The 27,371-nt window shown below is 44.8% G+C and overlaps 1 protein-coding gene across 1 annotated transcript; it reads right to left on the bottom strand.

Annotated features, from left to right (window-relative positions):
- Positions 1 to 896: 896 nt before the first annotated feature.
- On the bottom strand, positions 897 to 16,249 carry DET1 (DET1 partner of COP1 E3 ubiquitin ligase). Its single transcript, XM_016200647.2, has 5 exons — positions 16,178 to 16,249; positions 10,313 to 11,405; positions 7,899 to 8,086; positions 4,398 to 4,589; positions 897 to 1,557 (listed from the first exon to the last, which is right to left on the bottom strand). Exons 2-5 carry the CDS (start codon positions 11,393 to 11,395, stop codon positions 1,368 to 1,370), a joined length of 1,653 nt encoding a protein of 550 aa, XP_016056133.1. The 5' UTR covers positions 11,396 to 11,405; positions 16,178 to 16,249; the 3' UTR covers positions 897 to 1,367.
- Positions 16,250 to 27,371: the final 11,122 nt, after the last annotated feature.

Raw genomic sequence — 27,371 nt, 5'->3', positions numbered from 1 at the left:
CTGCTCCTGGGTACTCAGCACTGGAGCTTTTACTGTCTTGCATCCTGATACCCTTCATTTGCCTATTTCTCTCCTCATCTTTAACATCTTGGCACAGCTACCTGACTCATAGTAGGTCAACACAGGTGGTCAAATCCTGTGCTGAATGCTAAATGAGAATGCATTTAGCTGTTCAATATTGAAGATGACAAAATTAGCCAAACTGTTTTGATGGGGCTTAGCGTCTTATCTCCCATTTCTTATGTTCCCAAGGGAAGTCTGTCTGGATGCTGAAGGATCCAGGATCCAGCTGTCTGCAGCCATGGCTCCTTCCAAAGCTCCCTTCAAACTCAGATGTTACTACACAAGCTTACTACATAAACAGTGGGCACATTATGAAGATGAAACATAAAGAGCCTGACAAGCCCTCTGGAGGAGAACAGCTGAGAGCGTGACAGAGGATGGTGGCTGGGGGCCGGCAGGTGTTTGCAGGATAGCTGTGATGGCTCAACCATCCAGGAACAACCAGTCTGATCTCTTTAGGGACAACTGGAGCTTGCCAGCTCCCACTACCCAAACTGCAGTACGTGCTAAACAGTGTCTGTTTCTGCTGTGGCTGGAGGGCCGCTCACTCTTCCACCTGCACGACACAGACGGCACAGATGGGAGCATGCTTCCACGCGCGGATGTGCAATTACGCCCAGTCCCTCCAGCTGTAACAGTTACGAGGCAAAAACCCGAGGGAGGGAAACAATCCTGGCAGATGACTGTCTTCCATGCTGGCACACACCACCTATTCTCCCAAGAGCAGCTGCTGGATCCATGGACTCCAGTTCCTTTCACGGCCCTTCCTGGAACCCAGGTATTCGAAAAGCATTTGGTGAGATCAGAACATAAGGCAGTCATCAAACAGGATATATTTAAGTAAGAAAATACCAAGGCTTTATTTTGTTTTCTTATAAAGATAGCCCTGCTTGCTGGCTAAGTAAAAAGGGTGCACAGAGTTCTCATGAGTAAACATGATTTACCAGCTACAGAATGCATACATAATGCCAAGGAAATGACGTGAAGGGGGGCAAGGGGGTAATGCTTTCATCTTCACAGCAATAAAATGCAAACTAAAACAAAAAGTACACAAACTTAATTAGTGCTGGACATTCCCACAGGGAAAAAGCAAGAGGGCTTTAAATCAATCAGTAGTTTTTTGTATACAATAAAAAATTCCATTAGGCCAAGCCCCTCTCACTCCTCTCTGCAGCTCTCCCCATCCAAAGTACAGCGACGCATCTGGAACCCAGAGCTGGTGGTCAGGAGCATTTTCTTTAGAGTCCGTGAGATAAGAAGGGAAACACCTTGGAAGACCAGAACACCCGGCTTTGGTGAGGCGCCTACGTGCAGCAGTGTCGCATATGGAAGTTGACAACATACTCAGCATTAGTCCTCTGCACAGAAATGGCAAAGGGCTCAAAGGGGTGAAAGGTAAAGGCAACAAGGCGTCGCACTGTGTGGTTGATGGGACGGCCCAATAAGCCTGCCTGGATCTCAAACTTGAGCAGACCAGAGTCCCGGGCATAGAACCTGAACAGAACGAGAGAGAGAGAGAAGGGGGGACGGTATAGATACTCACCACCACCTTGCAATCTGCCAATGGGTCATTTCTCTTTCCCAAGACAGCCCTTAGTTACAGCCTTAATTATAGCCTCCCCCTCTCCAGAAGCTACCTGCCCCAAAACTGTCTAGGCCAGGGCTAGAGATCAAGTGTCAGACATGTGTGCAATTTAAAAATTTCAGGTACCACATTAAAAGAACTTTTAAGGTGAAATTAATCTTAATAATATATTTTATGTAAGCCAATACTGATATCCAAAATATTATCATTTTATTTACAATCAATATCAAATATGTTAATGAGATATTTCACCTTCTTTTTGAATCTGATGTGCATTTGACACTTGAGTGCACACAGCTCAACTTAGCTAGTGGCTACCATACAGGACAGTGCAGATCTACATGCATATTTGAGGGTTTCTTTTTTAGGAATAAATTCTTTATTGTATTAAATTTATTGAGAATAAACGCTTTTGGAAGATTTCTCTTTTCACACACAAAAACAAAATACTAAGTAGTTTTTAATTTTTCATCTAATACAGGAAGACTAAAGATACTTCCACCCATCCCAGTCCTTAAATACCTGTAATGCAAAATAAGTGCCCTGTGGTACTAAGAACAACAGACGATCAGCAGGGATGGGGCAGAATTGGGGGATGTTCTAGAAAATGAAGAGCCTGAACTAAAAAACTCTATAATTTCCCCTTTGGAAAGCAAATATATAATAGACATAAGTATATTCATATCCTTTGACTCAATAATCCCACTTCCAAGAATTTATAACCTCAGAATTTAATTTAAATGAAGTAAATAGTAACAGGAATAGAGATGGCTCCTATAGCATGCACTCTAATGGAAAAACGCAGAAAGACAATAAATGCTCAGTAATCGGGGAATGGTTAAATAAAATATGGTACATCCATGTGATGGAATAGTATGCCCCCATTACGACTGTGACTGTGAGGACTATGTAACAACATGGAAACATGTTAACAAAATAAAAGCAGACTACAAAGTATTAAGCTAACTACCAATACAACTATGTAAGTGTAAACATGCAGCTGACACACTAGAATGGAATATGCAATAAAGGTGTGAGAGTAATGGCATTATCTCCTCCAATGCTTTTAATATCCTCGCATTTCCCATTTTAAAATATAAAAAATAAGAATTACATTGCTCCTTTATACAGGAGCAATGGCATTTCCAGATGTGTTAATTAGGTTAACCTTTTCAAACTAGAAAGGCAAGGAAGTCAGAAAGGAGAGAAAAGTACCTCATGCTACTCAAAAGAGGTCCATTATATGCTTTTAATGTGTGAAAAACACATTCATCTTACCCACATAGTCCCCAACACACAAAGGGCTTATAATTTAAAGTGAGTTGTTTGAGCTTCTAAATCTAACTACCAGTTTACAGGAAATATGGAGAAATGAGAAAGATAGTAAATACTCCTCCAGGATGCAATGAGCAAAATCTAGAATGTGGGGAACATTACAGGATGAACAACCTGGTTTCTTCAATAATTTCATTGCAAGGAAAATAAAAGGGAAACAGAACCTACAGAATAAAAAAGACTTAAGAAAATAGTGACAATGCAACAAAGGCACCCAGTTTAGATTCTGACTTGGAACAAACAAACTGTAAAAAGAATACTTACAAGGCGACAGGCAAATGTGAAACCTGATTAGATATCTGGTGGTCTCAATAAAGTTTTGTTTTCTCCAGATGAAATAATGGTATTGAGGGTGTACTTTAAGTCCTTATCTTTTAAAAATTCATACTGAAATATTTACAAGTAAAGTGTGATGATACCTGGGAGTTGCTTCAGAATAATCCAGGGTGGCAGTCGCGAGGGGAGACAGTAGTGGTGGTAGAAAGAGATGAAATGACACTGACCATGAGCTGATAACTGCTGAAGCTGGGTAACGGGTATATGGAGGTTTATTATACTCTCCTAGTTTTTATATGTTTACAATTTCCCATAATAAAAAAAACTTCAACTGGTTTTTGGAACTGGACTGCAATTTCCCAAAAGAAATGTTATGAATGGTGATTCATTGTACAGAATTATTTTACTCAAGCCTATTTAGTACAAATGGAAGCTGGATTATGAAATACTAACTACACTGTTTCTATGTGAAAAAGACCCACCTCCAGCACTGGGCTCCAGAAACACACCCACCTTCCTTGAAATAACCCCACCGGTGACAGTGGTGTCAATTCCTCCCCAGCACCTTTTACAGCACACAGAACAACACCAGCTTCCCACGTGGAGAGACAGGTGGGTCTGTGAATTGGATGTCTGGGAGGGGGGGATTGATTATCACAGGTTAGTTTCATGGTTCCGGCAATACTACTGAAATATTTACAGGTACTATTATCTACATTCCAAAATTCCCCAAGTGAGGAAGCATGAGTTTCTCCTGGTCCCCAAATCGTCTCTGCTATCTTTTCTACTAGGTAACTGGGGGGATAAAATGATTTGAGCTAGATAAAATTGAAAAGTCTGAACCATAAACATTATTATGAAATAGTACTAGATTACTAAACGGAAAAGTATGGTTTCCCTCCTGGATACCTTTAAAAGGGAAAACACTTACCTGGATTGGATGTTTTGATGAGAAGCAGAGTAGAAGCTGTTCATTTAGGAGGCTACTGCCTAACTGATCACAGCACCCACCTCATTATAGAAACAGCCTGCCCTTTCAAGTCAACCCGTAAGTACGAAAGGACACAATCACGGTAAAACGGTGTTGAAGAGAGAGAGGGAAAGCGGGCAGTCTGTAGCTACAGCAGAGCTGCTGTACCTGATCGGGTGATCTCCACAGGTCTTGGGCCGCTCCATGACTGATACCCACTTGTCATCGTAGCTGAAGAGAGACAGATCAAGGTAGGGGCTGCCACTGTAAGACTGGGCACTGATGGGGAGCTGGCCCAGCAGTCGGCGCACTGCCTCCGTGTGCCCTCCATACTTGGCGTTTACAATAGTGTCTTTAAACCTAAAATAAAGCACCGGAGATGAAGGCTGTGTTAGCGGGCACGCATTTGAAACTGACAGACATACGTCTAAAACCAATTCATTCTGTAAATAAAAATCCAGATAGTGACTAAAGTCAGAACTCAGACATTCCAGAAGTCTGGCTTGCTTCAAATACTCTCAAAAAGCAGAAGATGGGATTAAAAATGGGAAACATTACTTTAGTGAAGTTAAAAAAAGACTCTACAAAGAAGTTTAAAATGAGTATAACTAATCTATGATGTATAGTTCTCCTTGGATTTACTCTCCCCAAATAACAGCCCAGACTGCATTAAGGAAAAGTTACTGAGAGCAGAGAATCCTAAATATAGCAGCCTCTCGCTGACTGTTCTTGGGATCAGTTATAAGCCAACTTTCACCAAACATTTTGACAAAGTACTCATTCTTCCTTTGTTTAAGTAAACTCTGAGAGCTAGCTACCTACACCCTGCAGAAACACCAGTGTCTAGAAGAAGAGTAACATGGACAGTCACATACCTGACTTATCTTTAATAATAAATAATAACGGAGCAGTTATTTCTCACAATTGTAACAAATACTAAATTTAAAACCCCTTGACCAACTATTTCTATTCTGGAAATTTACCCTAAAGAAGCAATCCTATATGCAGAAAACTCTTTGTGCACATTTAACACGGTACTACTTACAGGAATGAAAAACTGAAGGAAAAATTAAAACTTAAACGGAAAACTAATTTTTACACATTATATAGTAACAAGAGAAATGTTAAATGGTAAGTAAAAGAAGTAGGTTACACTCTGTCTGTATAGTATGATTAAAAACACAAATAACACATAAATTTATGCCTAAAAAGACTGGCAGAAATACATCAAAATGTTAATTGTTGTGTTTGTGTAATGACATTCTGGATCTCTTCCCTTCCTTTTCACTTTCCTATAGCTTCTTAGAAAGAATGTCAATTATCAGTGTGTATTTTTTTTTAAATCTCTATATCAAAGCATATCATATAGTTTAACCATCAGAGGAAAACTAAATAAATTTTTCTTAGTCTGGGGGGAAAATATAACATCTCATCCCTGAAATGAATGGAATAAAAACTAAAAAAATTAAAACCTGAATGTTCCTAAATTTGCTAAGACCAGAAAGACGGATCAGATGGGTTTTGATCTTTGTTTTCACTGTTAACCTGTAGTGCTAGATGGACATTAACACTTTTTGCACTCCCAGGGGGAAGCCTAGCTATCAACACTGATTTTCCATTACTCCTCTTGACAGTCATTCTCACAGCCTCGGGGTAATTCATAAAATTAAACCTTGGGCCAAACAGAACTTACTTCTTTTCATTTGAGCTGAAATCAAAGATCCTGGGCTCTTTTGTTTTCAGCGCTTTTTCAGCAAAGATCCAGTACTGCGTGTCATCAACCACACGCCAACCCGACCTGGCTTCCTGGCTCCAGACAGTAAAATGACGGGGGCTGGCCCACGCTTTGTGATGACCACAGATCAAAGCCTCCATGAAAACTACAGGTTGAAGCAGTTCCCGTTCCCCAACAGCACCCATCACCTCCTCTCTCGAGGCTCCCCACTGGGCCTTTAGATTTAACATTCCTTTCGCCTGGTCTATTCTGCCGCCAGATGCCCACACAGGTTGCTCCCCGGCCTCTTTCACAAGCTTTGCTCAAAAATCACCTTCTCAGTGCAGCCTGTGCTGACAACCCTACTAGAACAGAACTGACAATCTCATTAACACACCAAAACCACCAAATGCTCTAACAATTTTAGTATTTCCACAGACGCATCCCTTGTAGAAACCTCCACCCTCCTGCTTCAACCTGTCCAGCTGCTGTCAGTCACCCTGGAACATCCTTTGACTGTCACCCCTGGGATTCTCTCTGCTGCTCTGCGGTGTCAAACTATTTCCTGTCCCACTCTTTCGTGCTTACTGGTAAAACACATCTGCCAGATGCTTCCTTAGAAAAGGTACATGGGTGGTAATTTTTTGAGATAAGAGTGTCTGAAAATGTCTTTACTCCATCAATTATTTGAATGTAGAATTCTAAATTAGAAGTCATTTTTTTCAGAGAAGTCTGAGAGCATGATTTCAATGGTTTCAAGCTTTCCGTGTCGTTATTGGTTATGTCCAGTACCATTCTGATGACTTAGTTTTTATATGTGAGATGTTTTTTTCTGAGAATTTTTACAATTTTCTCTTTATTCCCAATGTTTCAAAGTTTCATGATGACATGCCTCAGTATGGGTCTTTTTTTCACTGACAACTGTACTGGATATTTGATGGATCCAGTAATATGCTAATAAAGGTTTAAGAATTATTTCTCCAAGGGGAAAAAAGTCATAATTTGCAGGATTTGCCAATTTCTGTGGTGTAACTCCCCTGCTGTGGTCAGTTTCAAGGTTGCAATGTGACATCATGAATGTGGAATTTTCAAGAGATGAGCCGTAGTATATCTTTATATAGTATTTTCACCATACAGATAAAACGGATACAAATAACCTCAAGAGCATAACAGTGAAATAACTAACCACCAGTTAGTTAAAGGAGCCAGTGCAACCCAGCTCAAGTGCACCATTAGACGGCCCTGCCAATCTGGAAATTTATGTTCTTCAGTATTGGAAAACTGTCTTACATTATTTCCTACCCTTTATATGTTCTCTATTGCTCCTGAAATCAGCCAGATATCGGAACACCTGAGCAAATCCTCTAACCTTTTTTTCCATCTTTTCTCTCCCATTTTTATTCTCTTATCTTTTTATTCTACTTTCTTGGAGAGTTCTTCAACTATATCTAACAAATTTTAAATTTCTAAAGTGTCACTGTTCTAGGAATGTTCCTGTTCTAATAGCTTCAATTATTTCAGTGACCACAATGTTGTTGCTTTATTGTTTGTTTTATTTGGTCTCTACCTTTTAAGACAAAGGCTTAAGTGACTCATGATCCTTGGTGACTTATTTTCTCTGAAACATTTCTTCTAGCCTATAATGGATCTGTTTTCACTTCTTTTTAACAAAAGATTTTTGAAGACTGTAAAACTGAGCATTTAGAGCCATGTGTTCCCAAGAAATAAAAAATAATTTTAGTTTATATATATTTTTGATGCAGCAAAGTATAAGAAGATGATTAATAAAATGTTACATTAGGATAGAATTCTGTAGGGGAAATGGAATAGATATATGAATTTGAGGATAAGATTGTAGTATCATTTTCTGAGGTAAATGACTATTGACCTAACCGCAACAAATTTAAAAAATCTAAGAAAAATTAAGCGTTGTTAAGCCTGGTGGAACAGCTTACCGGCGTTGGATCTGCCTTGCAAAATTGTTGCTGGAAGCTGAGCAGGGAAACTGGACTTCACTGTGCAGGGTGGCATTACGGAAGAGATCACAGAAGTTCTCAAAGAGCTCCAAAAGCTCATCTGATGTATTCTCAAACACAGCGATCACCTCTGTTGTCACCATATTGTACACCACAAAGAAAGACGCCTGCAGGAGAACAGAGAGAGCTAAGGGACAACTGAGTATAATACCATGCCTACCAAACATCACTTGGCTGAAAATTCAAGCTACAAGAGAAACATGCAAACCCCTGCACTCCAGCACTAGGGCTAAGACATGGCTCCAAGTGGTTCTGGGAAAGGAGGAGGCCTTGGTGGGCTTTATTAATCAAGGGCCTCAGTGTTGCCAGATTTCCCACTATATCTATGCTGCTAAAATTATTGAATTGACCAGCATATACGTATAAAAAGGTTTTCAATCTTTCATTTCAAACTTCAATAGTTTTCCTTCCAAGTGTTTATTTCCCTCCTTGCTCCCCAACCCAGCCTGAGACAGATAAAAAAAAACTTTCTTAAAATGCCAGATTTAGTTTCCTTCCTGCTGAGAAAGTGACTTGCAGCCTGGAGTTGCCTGTTGACAAATTATTTTCTCTTGTATGTGTACAGTTGAAAGTTCAATTTAGGGGCATTTATTTTTCCTCTTAATATTTCTAACATGCAGAGAGCCACCTTAAGTACACTGTGTTCTAAAACTGCCCAGGCAAGTTGTAATCAAGCAGGGTACTGCTGCTGAACAAAGGAAAAATCAGAGAGGCATTTCCATTTCTTTCTTCATAAATGTTCCTTCAGCAAAGAGCATGTGTAAGACACATTTGTGATTTATAGCAAATCTCAGAGCGGGGGACCTGGAAAGCATTCAAATGCTATAGGTGACAAAGCTACCGCTTTCTCCGAATGGGCCCTGGGTGAAGAGTTCTCTCCCCTTTAAACCTCCAGTGCCCTGCTCAACCTAACAGGGGAGCACCAGGAATCCACAGTTTTTGTCACAGTGAACGTGACAGTGTAAATCCATCTGCAAGCTTCCAAAAGGGCTCCAGAAGTTTTCAAAACAGAGATTAGTAGTCCCCCCTCCTATGATTAAGTTTAAATCTCCATTACCAATTTCTGGAGCCATTTGGCCCACCTGTTTTACTAGTAATTAGTCCTTCCCAGAGCTTATATTACATGACTTTTGTGAACCCCCAGAAATTAAATTTGGCTACAAATTAAAGAGGCTGGAGGGTAACCTGAGAGTAATACCCCTAATATTAGCAAGGCTTTGTTTTGGATGTACTTTTTCTCATTAACCTTATTGGAACCCATCAAATTAAACTGAGGAAGGAGGGAAAGACAACTAGGGCAGAGAGACTGGGTTTAAAGTTACAACCTCTAGTAAGCAAAGCGCAGAGCCCTTGTACTGTTTCTGGCTACAGCCTATAACAGCAATCAGAAATAAATACGCCCTTCTTTAGCAAAGGAAAAAGAATAATCTCAAGTGCAGCGATTATAGACATCTTACTCCCTCCAAAACAGAAGGTAACTATAGCTCAAACCTAAATAAAAGATGGACTCATATCCTTTCTATAGACCTGGACAACACTTTGATCACATTGGGGTTTCACCAAGATCCACCATAATTACATGAATATAGAATTACACAAACATCTACTAAGCTTCCCTCCAGGACAAATTGGCAAGTACAAGACAGGAGGCTACAGGAGTCAAGGGCTTCACCGCCCATCTCCCATGACACACAAGATGAGCTAGATGCTCACCCATGATGGCTTCACGGGTGACTTCACCAACAACATGGAAGAGAGAGAGTCCGGAAAAAAATCATCTCTAAATCATACTACTTCTTTTTTAAAAATATATCTTTATTGATTTCAGAGAGAGGAGCAGAGAGGAAGAGAGAGAGAAACATCAATGATGAGAGTCACTGATTGGCTGCCTCCTGCACAGCCCCCACCAGGGATCAAACCCGAAACCTGGCCATGTGCCCTGACCCGGAATCAAACTGAGATCTCCTGGATCCTAGGCTGACACTCAACTGCTGAGCCACACCCGGATGGGCAACTACTCCCCATTTTTTAAAGAATTCATAAACTATGATTCAGAAGAATAATGACAGAAAACATTTTACCATTAATGGCCGGTAAGGTCTTAGGAGACAATGCCCTGTACATGTCAACGGCTTGAGATTTAGCTTCCATTACCCAAAGAAATACTTGTGGCCAGAGGAAAATGGAACTGTTTTAAGTTTGAGCCCTAGGATAGCAGAAATTTAAGGCTACATAGAACATGTATTTTTGAGAGGTTGGCTATACACAAAAAGAAAAACCGTCACATTCTGCCAAGGAGATCAGGGTGTAACAGGCAGGAGAGCACCTCATACCTGAGATGGATCTGTGACCCGCAGGGTTACCACGTCCTCACTAGTGTACTTGATAAACAGATGATTTTCATCCAGAAGCTGCATTTTCCACATGCGCAGCTGCCGCAGTTGGTCAAAATACTGAAAGAAGCGCCTCTTGGCCATCGCACTCCCATCCTGCTCTGCCCGGCGCCACAAGTACACGAGCAACCGGTGTTTCAGGGAGTTGATGAAGGGGTCCCTGAAAGGATTGGCCATGCCTGTTTGACTGTCCCGCTGTACCTCAGGGAACACAGCTGATACCGTGAGCAGGTCGTCCTCATAACAGAAACGGCCGATGGTCCTCACGTCAATGAAAGTGCCTTCGGGAGTCACCTGGAAGACATGGATGGTCTGCTGCTGCACCGACAAGATGGCCAGGATGTTTTTGTACAAGTACAGCCCTTGGTTGTGTGACAGGACCACTTTGTCACACTTGAAGGTGCGTGTATCACATAAGCGGCCAGTGTGGAGGTCAATGATGTGGAGGGAATAGTCCTCCAGAGGGGACCGTGGGTTGGGGGTCACGGATTCGCTGTTCCGATACACCTCATAAAAAGGAGGGTGAGGTTCGTCCGGGAGGTAGGCAGCCGAGCCCACGATGACACACCGGCAGTCGTCCGTGAAAAGGCTGCACTCCCGGTTCAAGTGCTCTCCATTGGCCGCTACGTTGGTGATGTGCAGCAGGGCAAAAAACCGCTCAAAGAGCCGCCCGCGGATGTTGACTGACCGCTGGTCATTGCCATTGGACAGGATCTCCCCCTCATAGCCCTGCAGCAGGTCCTCGGCTGCCTGGCAGCCCTGGTACTCATAGATTTCAAGGGAGGTCTGGTCTGAAGAGAAAGCAATAAAGTAGCGTCCATCAGGTGAGAATTTACGCAAGAAACAAGGTGGCTTTTCAACGTTGACAACCGTGAAGTTGGGGAAGACGTTCTGGTGGAACACACGGACCTGATGCCAGTGGGTGCCTGCTTTGCCTGAACTGATCCGTCGGCGTTCCAAGCGGTGAATGACATTTTGGTTCTGGATTCTTCGAGGTTTGATGGTGGAAACATGATGATCCATTATCACATCTCTACATGGAAAAGTCAAGTAGAAGAAAATAAAACAAACGCTACCAAAACATATACAAGTCAAACAGATTTCCCCCCTTATACCCTGAACCTAGGAGCTCCCAAGATGAGAGTGATCAGCATTTCTCCTTCCCAGATTATAATCAGGAAGTGGTCCCGATATTTCTGAGTCTAGACACAGGTTTGAGAGAAGGACCTAATTCAACTGGAATATCTTCAAAGCATGCTTAGCTGTTGGAAATAGTCAACAAGAAAAAAACCTATGACTGCATCAAATTTGTTCAATATAAAAGTCATATTCAATATACACTCATATACACACACACACACACATATATATATTTGTTGGGCTATTAAGATGTCCATACTACCCAAAACAATCTATAAACTCAATGTAATCTATATCAAAATCCCAACAGTAATTTTTGCAAAACCAGAAAAATGCATCCTAAAATGCACATGTCACCTCAAGGAATCCCAAAAGGCCAACAGTTTTGTAAAAGAAAACAAAGATGGAGGACTCATACTTCCTGATTTCAAAACATATTACAGAGCTAAGGTAATCAAAAAGTATGGAACTCACATAAAGACAAACAATATAATGGAATAGAGAGCCCAAAAATAAACCTTTGTGTGTATCAGCCTGAGATTCACGAAGTTCAGAGAACACCAAATATAATAAACCCAAAGAAATCCATACATAGACACATCATAGGGAAACTGTAAAAAACTAAAACACAAAGTAAAAATCCTAAAAGTAACCAAGTATTACATTACTTATAGAGAACAAACGTCTGTGGATTTCTCATGAGACACTATGGACGACAGAAGGAAGTGGAACATTTTTAAAGTGCTGAAAAGAGATGCCTGTTTCATCATTCAAATCTCAGGTAAAGTAGCAACTCTTCTGAATTTTTCCGAGTACCTTACCTAAGGCAGTGCCTTTTTCCATCCACATAAATCTATTCTTTTACCCTATTTTACTTTCCTCAGTCCTTATTACTTTCTGAAATTATCTTTTTACTCTACGTCTCCCGTACCAACTAGCTGGGATCTCTTCCAGTTCCTCACTGTATCCCCAAGCATCTGGCAGTGCCTGAGGCACAGTAAGTACTCATAAATATGTTAAATGAAAGAAAGCAGCAACATCTGACATGGGCCTTGAAGGATAAAGAATTTGCCAGGCAAAGTAGAAGAGGAACATTTCAGAAAGAAGGTAGTCTACAAAACACCGTAGAAAGAGTATGACATGGCACCTCTGAGAATCAGAATAATTCCAAGTGGTTAGAGCACAGAAGAAGGAGTCATAAAAGAGAAGCCTAGAAAAGCAGACTGGAGCCAGAATGGAAAACACTTTCCATTCAAGCTTTTACAGGTTGTAAGCAGGTAGTGACTGGACCCAATCTGTACTTTAGAAATAAAAACATATACACAATGGGGTACTTATTTATATTCTGTCTCCTCCTAACATGCATTTGAAATCCCTTATATAAGTATATATTCTATCTAATCCAGTTAAAGATGTGCAAACCTCTGTGACTGAGCAAATCAAGTTTATCAAACTGCTAGTCACACTCATTAATAGGGCCTTGAAACCAATTTAGTGGATATACTGATTTTTTTTTTTTAATGTAACAAAACAGAAAATATCAAGCTGAATTATAAATAGTAAGAATAAGCACTGTTTTTGCAAAACTTCTGATTCAGTTGTGAGATATAAGTACTGGATGACGATATAAAATATAGTTCCTACTACAGCAGAGATTGCGAACTACTTCCCTCTGACCAAATCCAGCCTGCCCACCTGTTAGCCATACCTATTCACTTACATGCTGCCTATGGTACTTTTGCACTGCAAAGGCATAGCTGATGAGTTGAGACACAGACTACTTGGCCCACAAGCCTAAAATATTTACTATCAGGCCCGCTGCAGAAAAAGTTTGCTAACGCCAGATCTTGAGCAATGGTTCCCAAATGGGGCAATTTTGTAATATCTAGAGACATTTTTGGTTGTCATAAACTGGGAAAGAGGAGCACTATGGGAGTCCAGCAAAAAGAAGCCAGGAATGTTGCCAAACATTCTACAGTAAAGAAGACAGCCCCTCACATTTCCCCTAAAATGTCAACAGTGTTAAGGTTAAAAAACCCTGACCTAGTGAAATACATGCACATATCTATAACATGAGACATATACAAGAATGTCTGTTAGCAACAGCAAAAACTGACAATACCCCAAATGTCTATCAGCAGCAGACTAGATAAATTTATCCAGGCATATTCATGCAGGGAAACCTTACGAAGCAATGGATTAATACACTACGGATCATTATAACCACAGATGAAATCTCAGAATACAATGTTGAATGAAGAAAGCAAGCTGTGATTCCTTTATATAAGTTTCAAACAACCTCCAGCTTAAGGATATAAACATATATGGTATACAATTATGAAAAGCAAGGCAATTATAAAAATTCAGAATAATGGTTATCTCTGAGGAGGTCGAACAATGGGATACAAGCTGGGGACACACTGGCAACTCCAAGGGTGTATTTTTTCTTAAGCTAGTATTGATTAATAGATACTATTATTCTTTTAAAATATTTTTAAAGCATGTACTTAGAATTTTTCTTAAATTAGAAAATGATCATTATAAATGGAAAACAAAGGATGATAAGATGAAATCAGTTGTAGACAGAAATGGATACCATGAGGACCTGCAGAGCTGTAAAGCTTCTACTTTGGTTCTGACTTTCTCAGCACACAGGCAAAGAGGAAAATACAATCTATGGAATTTGCACTGCCGATAGGATAAAAATGTAGCTGCTGGGGAAAAAATCACAGCTCTTTGCAGCACTGGAGTTTAAAAGAAATCTCTCGTGAATTTTCGCAAAGGACCTTAGCATGATAAAGTGGGCCATATCCTACACATCTGAACAATACTATATTGAATTTCATAGCTACTCCTTGTAACATGTGGCTACTTTGACACAGTCTAAAAAAACACTCTATTAAGGTTTCATCATTTTCAAATACCAAGTAATGCAGAAAACAGCCTCACTCAATCTCTGCCCAGGACACACTCAATCTCTGCCAACCTACTATGAGGGTTAGAGTGAGAGACGACGGCCAGAATGGCATAAGAGAGGCAGGTATGGCCTGGGAATGGGAGAAGGAACAGGCATTAGGTTAGACAGCATCTACCTGACTAACCTCACATAAGAATCAGATAAAATAAACTACAGTTGTTCAACTTAGAAAAAAACACTGATCATTTTGAGCAAAGTAAATGTTTAATTCTAAGAAAACTAGTGTGCATTTCACGTCTACATTGCCGCAACAGTTTCCTATGTGGTCTTCCCTAAATCCACTCTTGTCCACTGCCAATCCACTCCACAGCCAGAGTGATCTTTTAAAAATGTTTTTGTGCCGGGCCGGGCGTGGCTCAGTGGCTGAGCATCGACCTAGGATCCAGGCGATCCAGGTTCGATTCCTGGTAGGAGCACATGCCCAGGTTGCGGGCTCGATCAATGACTCTCTCATCATTGATGTTTCTATCTTTCTCTCTCCCTCTCCTTTCCTTTCTCTGAAATCAATAAAGATACATTTAAAAAAAAAAATGCTTTTGTGATCACAATCACATCTTTCCTCTATGGATTAAAACAGGTATCTTCCCATTACTCGTCACGATAATGGGACAAGTAATGGGAACCAAAGGTCTCAGCTCTGCCTCTCTGGCTTCATCTATTAAACTCTAATCATTTCTTCAACAGGTGTCCTACCTCCTGCCTTAGAACCTTGGCACCTACTGTTAACCTCAATCTTAAAAAAGCTGAGTTAGCCGTGGCTGGTTTGGCTCAGTGGTTAAAGCGTCAACCCTGGGTCTGAGGCAACCAATGGACCGATGTGTGTGTGTCCGTGTGTCCCCCCCTTCACTCTCTCTGAAAAGCAATGGAAAAAACATCCTCGGGTGAGGAATTAAAAAGCTCACTCTCATTTCAGATATCAGCATTTTACTTATACCTGCGGCCTAAGTGCTGAGCGAGGTCCTGCCCAGCCCACAGGCATTACATTCTGTAGCCCAGCACGCTCGTGACCCCTCTTAAGCCTCCCTTCCTGAACGCTGCACCTGCCTCAGGTCTGCAAGGTCTCTGACTCAGGCACCCACAGGGACTGTTCCCTCTGCCTCGGATGTATTTCCTCTGGCCCTGCCCATCATTTCTCAAATGCCATCTCCTTCGTGAAGTCTCCTATGACCGCCTGTCTGTCTCCTCCAGAGGAGCTGCCACAGTTTGCTTGCACGGCTAGGTGCTGACTGTGGGGCTCCCCGACTACACTGTACTCTCGGACAGGAAACCACCGCGTCTGCCTAAGTCCCCTCGGTGTCCTCGGAGCCGGCGCTGGGCTGGCCCAGACTGTGCCTTCGGTGCCTTATTTACGGAACAAAAGCCCGCCCGGCCGACTCGGCCCTGGCCCGGCTTGGGGTACGAAGCAGCCCTCACTCCTGGGCTGCGCCTCAGCGTCCCCATGGGGGCAGGTGCGCACACCCCTCAGATGCTTGTGACAGCTCCGAACCAGGTAGTGTCGAGACGCCCCAGGGGGCGCCCCCGGAAAGAAAAGCCCGGGGCGGGGCCTCAAGGGGAAGGGAACTATGGGGAGGGCCGCGGCCCTGGGGCGTCCGTGTCACGCGAAGGCAGCCCCAGGGCAGTCACCTGAGGCGGCCTCGGGGAGGGCCCGGCGGGCTGGGAGGATGGGCTGAGGAAGGAGGAGGCCTCACCTGTCGGTCCCGGCTCAGAGGGCCGGGGCTAGGACCCCCGGGCCCGCTCCGCGCGCGCCTCCCCCGGCCCCGCCCCCGCCATGCTTCGGGACCCGGCGCCCGCGACCTCAGGCCCCGCTTCCGCGAGCCACCGGAAGCGAGGGGCAGCGAGACGCGACGCGGGGATAGCGCGGCGCCAGCACTGAGAACTCTCACAGCGCACCCTGGTGTCCGGAGGCGGACAGGAGCCAACGAGGCCCCGTCGGTGGGCTCCCGTGGCAATGGCTCTGCGCCTCCTGGGCCCGTATAAATTAATGTTTCAGCTCTTGATTAGATGCGCCATTGCATCAGCTGAGAAATTTACCGGCTTTCTGTGGTCTTTCTAGACAGTGAGAGCTTCTAGGGCCGGGACTGTACTTACCGCCTGCATGCTCAGTGGCTGTGTATTTCCTAATACACCCAGTGGCCGTAGAGTAAAAGCTTCTTGCACAAAATTAATCCCACAACCTTTACTTGACTTCCACTTACGTTGTCTCACTCAGTTTCTTACAAGCCGGTTCCCCCCTGGGAACCTTTGCTTTGTCCTACTTCTGGACAGCCAGCCCCCCAATTCTCTGGTCAGCCTCCTTCAGAGCATTGAGGGCTCACGGCAAATGTCACCTGTTGGGTGGCTTCCCGGAGGGCTGTCATCCCACTGCCATCACGCTTTCTTCACGGCACTCACCACGATCTCATCGTGCTTGGTTTATGCCTTCAATTGGGAATGAAATCAAGAGCCAAGGGCAGGCCTGGAGCAGAGGAATAGCACAAGCAGACTCATGGGTTGTGTTTTTTCATTTTACATATTGATTATAGAGAGGAAGAGAGAGAAACACTCATCTGTTGTCCCACTTATTCATGCATCATTGGTTGATTCTTGTATGTGCCCTGACCCGGGATGGACCCTGCAACCTGGAAGACACTCTAACCAACTGGGCTACCGGGCGAGACAGACAGTGTTCCAGAAGGTTCACTCTGGCTGCCACAGGGAGAGGGGGCGGTTGAAAGACCAGCCAGAAACCTACCGCAATAGTTCAGTCAAGAGACGGTGGTGGCCTGGATTGGGGCAGTGGAGGTGGAGGTGGTGAGAAGCGGTCAGATTTCAAATATATGTTGAAGACGGACTCCGCAGGACTTGCCCGGGGTTGGATAGCAGTGTGGGAGAAAGAAAAAGAGAGGCGAAGATGTTCCAGGGTATTTGGCCTAAGGAACTGTGAACGCTTTTGCTCGAAAAGTAATAGGATATTCGGATTGGGCTACGTTTGAAGCCAGCTCCACAAAGACAGGGACCATTTCTGTATTGTAGCTATTGATCCCCCCCAAGGGTTAGTTAACACAGTGCCAGGCGCACAGGCACTCGATAAAGATTGGTTGAATGCTGGCAACGGACTTTTGTACGCACAGGGGTAACCTTCAAGCGCACCAGATGTCCCACTTTATATCCGCGGCTCTTCAACCTGCCTCTCCCCGACGTTCTCGTTTCTAATTCCCTGCCACCCCTCCCACTGTCCTCTTACCCTGCAAAGAACACTGAGACCTGGGCTGCTGCTGCACCTCCATCTCCTGCCTCCTTTGGCCTTCTCAGGAGTCCCCGTGTACACAGGGTCCCCAAGCGAGTGGGAAGATGGAGCGATAGGGAGGGACCTGAAGGACTTGAGAGCTTTCTCTCCACTCACTCCCGTCCTCCTGTGGCTTTTCCGCCAAGGCTTTTAACAACTCTGCCTGCCCGCTGCATTAGCCACAAGAGCAGGGAAAGGGGGAAGTCAGCATGAGAGCCTCTCGTTCTTTCCCTTTCTGCAAGAGGCTGGCAGAGCTCTTTTCACCTCTATATTATGGCAGACATTTCTTGCCCAAAGGATTATACCCCCATCAGCATCAGCATCAGCATCAGCAGTATCATTACCACCCATAGCCTTTTAATCAAAACAATTGCAATCACCACTGGGTACATATTTACTGCCAATCATTTCACCTGCATTATCTCATTTAACCCCCTAGCTGGCCCTGCGAGTTAGGCGTTATCCCCACTTTACAGATGCAGAAACTGAGGCTGGGTTTCACTTGATGCCCGCCCCCCTCCCTGTATTCGCTTTACAAGACTCACTTCTTCGTAATAAGCGATTTGCAGGAAACGCTCGGTTTCTGCTTCAGATTGCAAACCCAAATTCTTATCAACTGTCGGCAGAGGTCCCTTCCCTCCACGCTCTCGGCTAACTGCTCCCTGCCCCGGGGGTGGTTTTGCTTGATGTCTGGTCACCCTGCAGCCTTCAATCTCGCCACTGCCTCTGGCACCTACCTCATTTTTTCCCTGTGCCACCAGGGTGCCTTTACACAGTGGCTTCACCTGTCTGTTCTGCTCAGACACTTTCCAGAGCACAGGCCCTGTGCCCGGTGTGGCAGAGCCAAGGTCAGGATGTCATGATTCCTGCCTCAGAAAAGCCTGCAGTCGCCCTGGCTGGGTAGCTCGGCTGATAGAGCATCGTCCGGATACACCACGGTTTTGGGTTCCATCCCCACTCTGGGCACGTCCAAGAATCAACCAATGATGCACAGAAAAGTGGAGCAACAAACCGATGTTTCTCTCTCTCTCTGTCTCCCTCGTTCTCCCCCTTCCTCTCTCTAAAATTAATCAATAAATAAAAATCTAAAAATAAAGAAAAGCCTGTAGTCTAGTTGGAAAGATACAATAGCTCGTTTTGATTTGATGAGGTGAGTGCTCAGTGGGAGGTTTGTGCAGGGTGGGTGGATGGGCACTGGACCCAGAATTCCCAGACGAGATGCTACAGGGGGTGCTGAAGGAAAGGTGGGGACAGTGCTCAGGCCGTAGGGCCCAAAGGGGCAAAGGTATGAGATTTGAGACATCGCGTGGACAGGGAACAAAGGGCAGTTTGACCTAAGGGTGAGATGGGCAGGGACAGCGGGCTCGGAGGCCGACTTTTCTTATCTCTAGAACAGGGATCATGCATTTCCTCAAACAATGCCAGATGCGGCCAGGTATTCAATCAATTGTTTCCATGCCCAAGTAGATTAGAAACTTCTCAAAGACAGCTACCGTGTCTGAAAATTATAGCCATCCCCATACCTCACCTGGGCACTGGGCAGAATAAAGTCTGCATGGCACAAATTGCTTTGGATTGTCCTAGCGCCTGGCATATGTTAGAGGCCGCCTAATAATGAATGAATGAATGAATGAATGAATGAATGAATGCGTGAAACCTGACGTCTGGGGCTCTCCGCCTTCTAGATGTGTCTGAGATACAGGGTAAGAGGAATGGAAGGAGAGGCAGAGAACACACCAGCATCATCCTTCCTGTAGCCATAGCTGAGCTCTGCAGGGTCTGTCCCATAAGCCGGGGGTCCCCTGGGTGCCTCGGGGCACCCTGTTCCACCTTCCACTCTCAGGGGCAGGATAAGGGAGAGTGGCTGGAAATAAAAGGAGGAGGCCGGGGGCTGAAAGAGGCAAAGCCCAGGGAGCATAAAAAACCTTAGCTGCAGGGAAAAGCACTCTTCTTCTCATAAAAGCAATGAAATTAGAGGTAATTGCGAGACAGAGATTCGATAAGGCCGGGAGGCGCTCAGGTGAGGGGGGCCAGGACCGGCGGGGGCGCTGGAACAGCTGGTCCTCCCCTCCAGTGCCAGCAACCGCCCTCTGTCGTGATGACTGAACAAACAGTCCCTCCCGGCCCCGCACCCGCACCCGCACTGCCCTGTAACGGGGCGGCTGAGACGCCGGAGGAGCTGGGTGGCCTGGCCATCCCGCAAGGCACGAGCCTCCTCCCAGCCACTGTATACCCATCTCTATTTTTTTTTTAATTTACAATGAGCATGTTTTATTTTAATGATTAGCAAAATCAGTGCAGATTATGCTTAAAGTAGCAATTGCACCCCCGTGTTCATTGCAGCGTCATTTCCAACTGCCAGGACCCAGAAGCAGCCAAGCGTCCATCACCAGCTGGGTGCTTAAAGAAGATGTGTACACAATGGAATATTACTCGGCCACAAAAAAGAACGGAGGGCTGCGACGGGCGGACCTTGAGGGCATTATGCTAAGTGAAATAAGTCAGGCAGAGAACGCAGAAACTGTAGGATCTCACTTAGATGTGGGATAAGAATAGAAACGAAACCAACTCACAGATACAGAGAACAGGCTGGTGGTTGGGGGGGAGGGGCAAAATGGGGGTAGGGGGTCAAAGGGCACAAACTTCCAGCTATAAAATAAATAGGCCCTGGGGGTGTGACGTACAGCGTGGTGACTACGGTTCACAATACTGTTGCATATTTGAAAGCTGCTGAGAGAGCAACTCTTAAAAGCTCTCATCACAAGAAGAAAAACTGTGCGGCTCCGCGCGGTGACAGACGCTAACTAGGCTTACCGTGGCGATTATTTGCACCGTGTGCAAGTATCAAATCCTTATGTTGTACACCTGAAGCTAATAAATACATTTTTTGTATGTCAATAAACTGGAACAGGGAAAAAACGGTAAGTTGAGAAAAACACTGAGTTTTCAAGCTGCTTGTAATGCCCCTTTTTCCTCAGAACAATGAGCATCTCAGGGGGACAGATGATGTCTCCTCCCGTCCACAGCCAGAGATGCTGCTGTCTCCCAAGCCCCTTAGGTGAGCACCTTCTACACACAGGTCACCTGGGGGTAGCAGGCGCAGGGAGGGGACACAGAGCAAGATAAGAACCTGTCTTCAGTTCGACTGGAGTTAGGGACTGAGGGAGGAAATTCGACAGAAAGAAAAGCGTGGGGATCTTCTGAAGGCAGTCAGCTGCTAAGAACCTGGGGATGGCCTTCTCACCAACACGGGGGCAGGTTAAAGAGACCGGAGGAGGGCAGCGAGGGGTGGGGACGCCTCCCCCTGCCACCTTCACAAAACATTACTGTCTGCTGGGGGCTGGGCCCCTCGGGCATCTGATAAGGTTGTTGAGTTGGCTGAACACCTGCCCTGCCATCTGGCACTTTCGTCCTCTGGACAGGGCCACCCAGGCCTCCTTGCCCACCTCTTCAAAAACAGGCTGCAGGGGTCCCGAATACTTGCCAGCAAGAATGAATCCCTCCCCTTCCCCCACCCCCCGCCAAAGTACCAAGGGCAGATTTCTGTGTTCGAAGGTGACATTTCAGAAATGCTTCTTTGACCTTGTGAAGAGACAGGTCTCTAGCAGTGACATGTGCTGGGTGGGGCCTGTCTAAGGCCTCTGGTGCTTTACACACTGGTTGATTCTGAGCCCACTGAGATAACAGAGCAGTGTCAGTTGGGGGCTGGAGGGGCAGAGTTTAAACAATGCTGCCCTCTCTCCCTATCAGCGGCCCGGGACCATCAATCATCTCAAACGCTGAGCTCCAGGAGCTAGCTAATCGGCTGTGCAATCTCTCGCCCCGCCTGTCCTGGGCTCTGGAAACCACAGCATTTGGGGAGAAAGCCCAGTACCTATGTTAGCAAGTCCTGTTAGGCTCTGTCTAGTGGCACATGGCCCAGCTAACGTATATACTTAGCTGTTCCAATAGCGTTCTGACTGGTGTTAAGAAAACAATCGGGGCTGCGGGAAACGTCCTGCATCCTGGCCTATGCGCATGTGTCAAACGTCACCCAGCGCACACTTACATGTCCTTTATGCATGTGCTCTCTATATATTATCCCTCTAGTTATAAATCTAAAAGAAAAAAATCTATTTAAAAAAAAGAAATGCAGAGCTGATCGATGCGAAGCTCTCTCGGATTTAACACCTCACCCCACAACCAAGGGCCCCGGGGGTGTGTGCACAATTGTACCCGGATTCCTGCCTGCTGGGAGGGGGTCGGGGGGACGACAGCCGCAAGGTGGAAAGAAGTGAAATTTGGAGAGGGCACATCTATACTTGAATCTTTTTTTTTAAATTGATTTGAGAGAGCAAGAGAGAGAGAAACATGGATTTGCCTGTCCCACCCCCTGATGCCTTCCTTGGTTGCTTCTTACACGTGCCCTGACTAGAGATGGAACCTGCAACCCTAGTGTATGGGGGCGACGCTCTAACCAACTGAGCTCCCCGGCCAGGGCTGTATTTGAATCTTGACTCTGCTGTTTCCTGAGTCACTCTGGGCAAGTCAGTTGGCCTCTCTGTGCCTGTTTCCTCACCTGTAAAGGGAAGGTTGTATTGATAACGTCCTTGCTTTACCAGCTGCGGTGATGATCAGAGACAATTAAGTGGAAAGCAGATGCACACTCAATGGCAGCACTGGTCACTGTAACAGCCGGTCCCTCAGGAGCCCGCATCTCCTGCCTCCCTGTCCTCACCTTAGCTTGACACGCCCCACATCTGAAAGGAGCTTCAATGTCACTTGGTACCAGCTTCTCTCTCTACCGCCTCTCACGCACGCCACAATTTTCCAGTCCCTCTTCCGACTGCGCAGGTCCTGCTTATACCCCTTGACCTATGCCCATTCGTGTCCCCGTGGGTCAATCCTTTCTACTGTCCATCCCACGGGACCAGCTCAACCCCCACTCTGCACTCAGTGCCCCCAGCAACAGTGCAGCCACAGCAAATGTGGCTCCAACCCTACCTGTGGGTTCAGGAGCCCTTGGGCTGGGATTTCCAGGGTGAATGAAGAAGTCGTCAGCAGCCTACTGGACACCTGCCTGTGCTGTGGGAATTCACCGCGCCCCCAAGACAAACCCCTTCCTCTGGGAGCCAATGACTTTTCCAAACCACTGCCTCACGATGGGCCCACATGTGCTTCCCTCTCCTGCCCACTAGAACCAGTGCGGACCCTTCTCTGCACTCCCAGCCTCCAAATATGTAAAGACAATCATGTCCCATCCTCCGAAGAAGCTTCTCAGATGGAAGATCCCTGGTGCCTTCAACAGTAGCTCAGACAGGCGCCTAGAAAGTTCAGTCCTTGCTCTGCCCGGCCCTGGGTTCCATCCTGCAGGCGGGAAGGAATAAAATTAAGAGCTGATGGTTATTTGCACACGGGCCCCGGAGTGCACCAGCCCTGCACCCCTGCTCCCCAGCCCCCGTGATTGATTCCTGGTTCACACTAATTAGGCCTCGCTTGGCCAGGGACAGGAACAGAGCTTCGCCATTTTCCTAAGGAAACCAAGTGAGAGGCCGACCTGCTGGTGGTTGCCAGGCAACCTTGATGATCCTGCAGGAAAGGCAAACTCGAGAGGGGCCGGGGCCAGAGCCTAGTTAGCAGCTATTGAATGTGAGCCTCTGCTCCATGGAGAGGTGCGAGAAAGGCCTGGCTGGCGTGGGCCCCCGCTGCTCCGGCTGTCTTTTTTAGATGCAGTGCGTGTGCATGTGCGTGTGTGCATGCGTGTGTGTTGGAGGTGCCCACACAAAGTGAGCCGGGAAAGAAAAAAGTAGTGTTCTTCTCTTTAAAGTGATATCCTAACAACAACTACCAGGGCAGGGTAATTTATGAAATCATAATTCATCCGTTTTTCCTTTCAGCTCCCTTCCTGCCTCCTCAGTTCCAGAGGTCGAGCGGGACTTGCGATGTCTTGCCTTGGGATGGGACAGAAGCGGGAACAGCCCGTAGGCAAAGGCCTTTTCCCTCTGGCAAAACATTAAGCCACAGAACAAGGGAAAATGTGAGGAGTCTTGGGAGGGGCAGGGGGACATGGGGGACCTTGGGGAAGAGGGATTTCCTGGGGTCTGGGATGGAGACAGAGGCCTGTGTCACTCTCCTAGTCAAGGATCTGGACACTCCAGCAGCGCCCCTAAGGCGACGGCAAGGTTTCAGGGGCGTCTGAATTTCAGGTGAAGCTCACTCAAGGGTTCCTGAACCCACGGGTGGCCCTGCACCTCCTGACCAGACGAACCGCACGGTTGGGGGCGGGGGGGGGGCAGTGCAATTGTGTCTCCGGGGAAACCCTCGTGAGCTGGGGCACTGCAGAGGGGCCACCCCGATGCCTCAGCGTCTCCGACAACCCAGGGCCTCTGTGCTACCCTGATGGGCAGGAGAGGAAACGGTGCCTTAGGTTGTAGGTCTCTCCCATGGAGGACTGACGGGGACTCAGAGCTGAACGGGTTTAACAGAGTCCTTAGAGCTCTGTAGGTGGGTGGCATGGTGGTATTGACCACGTTTTTAAATGTCACACCCAGTCATTTCACTTGTAATGAGGGGCCCCATTTATTGCACCTTCCTGTACCTGATTTACTGTGCATGTGTCAGGCAACGCTCTGAGAACGTTTGCCAGTTACACTGTAACCTGCGACATATAAGCGTCTCTACCTTTCCCCCAAACCTGCCCTCACAGAATGCTACTTATCTCTAAATACCCCACCAATCTGTTGGGGAAATAGCATCTCATTGTTTTAATGTATGTTAACGCTGAGGAGTGATTTTTCTCACTGCCGTTTCTGTATTGTTTGCATTTTAATAATGAAAATGCGTTTGTGTATTAACTTGTGTGTAAAATTAAATAAAAATCATGACTCCTTATACACTTAAGAGCATGGCTTTGAAATATGCAGAGCAAAAAAATGGATAGAATTCAAGGCAAAACAAATGAATCCATGTGGTGGAAGATTTTGGCAATGTCTATGAGATACTAGGTAAAGGTAAAAGGGTTGATAACATAATTAAACTTGACCATATATAAATGTATATTGCAATGGGGGTAAAAAGGAGGCGTCTGTAGTACTTTCAACAATAAAGGTAAATTTTAAAAAACAAGTGAGAAAAACATGTATATTGCATATGTACATACGTATGTTTATAGACACAAATACACACAAAAATCCAATAAAATCACACACACACACACACACACAGCATACAGCAAACAGTCTCAAAAACCGACCGTGCCTTAGACTACAAAGGAAAACCAGACAAATTCTAAAAATAAAAAATCATGACTAGCCCACAATCTCTGAACACAATGAAATAATATTCAAGATTACTAATTTTAAAAGGATAACCAAAATCTTTTCTGCCTAAAAAGTAATTAATATCCTCCTAAATAAGTCTGAGGTTAAGAGAAAGAATCAAATTACAATTTATTTAGAAATGAAAGACAACCAGTTGGTTTGAAGATTTAAATGCAAACAAAAACTAGATCAATTATGAGTAATTAAAAAAAAAAAATCTCTGCATAGAAAACCTTTCTAAAAATGACATAAGACCAGCGGCTCCCTCACTGTGATCTAGTGAAAGTCAGCCCTTGACACAAGAGTTTGAAAAAAAATAAATATAAGGAAAGAAAAAAAATAACAAAAAAATATGACACAAACCTCAGAAACCCTCAAAACTAATACAGCCAATCACCTAAGAATTAAAAAAAAATTTCTATGTGGCAAAACCATGAAAAGCAAAGAATAAACTGGGGGAAAATGTTTGCAACTTATAATTCAGACAGAGGGGCTAGTTTCCTAATACATAGGGCGTCCCCCAAAAATGTACACACACACTTTGAATAATTATAAAGGCCCTGTTTATTAAAATACATTTCATTTTCAGAACTGAGCTACCAGCTGTTACAGTGTGGATGCATGTTTTGGGGACACCCTGTAAAAGATCTCTTAGAAACCAGTAATAAAATTATTTGCAAAAATAAGACTACACTGAGAGGTTGAGTTAAAAAAAGAGGAAATATGGGACGATTACACAACGTTCACAAACAGACCTAACTAACTGAAGATGTTAAGAGCTGGGACCACGGTTACCTTGAGGGGAAGGGAGCCAGGGGAGCGATGCTGGTGAAATTCTCTCTCTCGGTCTGGGTGCTGAATTCACTTTGTGAAAATGAATGGAGATGGGCACTTATGATTTGTACACTTATGATTTAAAATGGCAATAAAATTTACTTTAAAATACTCCACGGAGATAGCATTTTTCACCTATGAGGTTGGCAAAGATCAAATAATCTGATGATGTACTATGTGAATAAGGGTGTGGGAAAGGGGCTCTCTCATATATTGCTATTGGGAGTGCGAATTGCTAAAGCCTCAATAAGGAGATGATTTGTTAATATCTGTGGACATCATCAATGCATATATTCTCTCCTAGCATTTCCACCTCCAGGAATTTACAATACTTGCACCTATATGAAGCTATAGCGCATTGTCACATCACTGAGAGATCGAAAGATCGAATGAAATCTACCTAAACACCCATCGATAGGGGACTCATTAAACACTGGGATCCTTACAGTGAAATGTTCTGCCACTATTGAGGATACACTTTACGTACTAATATGGAATGATCTCCAAAGTATAGTTTAAGTAAAACTATAAATTAGGGTGGCGAACTTGGTATTTACTCAGGTGAGTTGAAAGCTTATATTCACACAAAAACCTGCACATGGATGGTGATAGCAGCTTTACTCACAAGTGCCCAAACCTGGAAGAAAACAAGGTGTCCTTCAGCAAGGGGATGGAATGAATAAGCGGTGGTCCATCCAGACTGTGGAATATTATTCAGCATATTACTGAGCAAAAGAAGCCAACCGGAAAGGTCTACATATTGTATGATTCCAACCGTATGATATTTAGAAAAGGCAAAACTGGAGAGAGTAAAAAAAAATAAAATAAAATTTGTGGTTGCCTGGTGTTGCAGGGAGGGATGAACAAGTGGAGCAGAGAATTTTCTGGGTGGTGAAACTATTCTTTATGATATTCATGTCATTAGACATTTGCCAAAACCCATAGAATGTACACCACCAAAGCCCCGAACTAGGAACCTTGAACAATGTGTTGATGCAGGTTCATTGACTGTAACAAACGTGCCACTCTGGTGGGGTGTTGATAGACTGTGACATCTGGCGGGGGTGCTGGTAGCAGGAGGCAATGCAGGTGTGGAAGCAGGGGGATAGGGGAAATCTCTGATCAGGTTTGCTGTGAACCTGATACTGCTCTGAAATATAAAATCTAAGAGATTATACGTGTGTGGACTTGACATAAATTGCAAACCTCCAGTTCACCCCTCAGTCTCCTCGAGTCAGAAACTCATGAAGGTCGTTGAGCGCCGGAGCCTGGAGCAACAAGACATTTTTTTTTTTTTTTTTTTTACCAAGAGGAAATGTTATTTTAGAATGAAATCCTAGCCAAGGCTGCCACAGGCTGTGGAACACAATTCCATAAAACCAAGGTCCTTGGAGCACTTAACAAGATTTCCACCTGATGGTAGGCAAACAATGATTTTATCAAGATTTCCCCCAGGAAATAGGTTTCTCCCAATCTAGCTGAAAG

This window comes from Miniopterus natalensis, chromosome 22, assembly GCF_054644295.1.
Source record: "Miniopterus natalensis isolate mMinNat1 chromosome 22, mMinNat1.hap1, whole genome shotgun sequence".
NCBI lineage: Eukaryota > Metazoa > Chordata > Mammalia > Chiroptera > Miniopteridae > Miniopterus > Miniopterus natalensis.
This window is presented reverse-complemented; position numbering and strand designations above follow the sequence as displayed.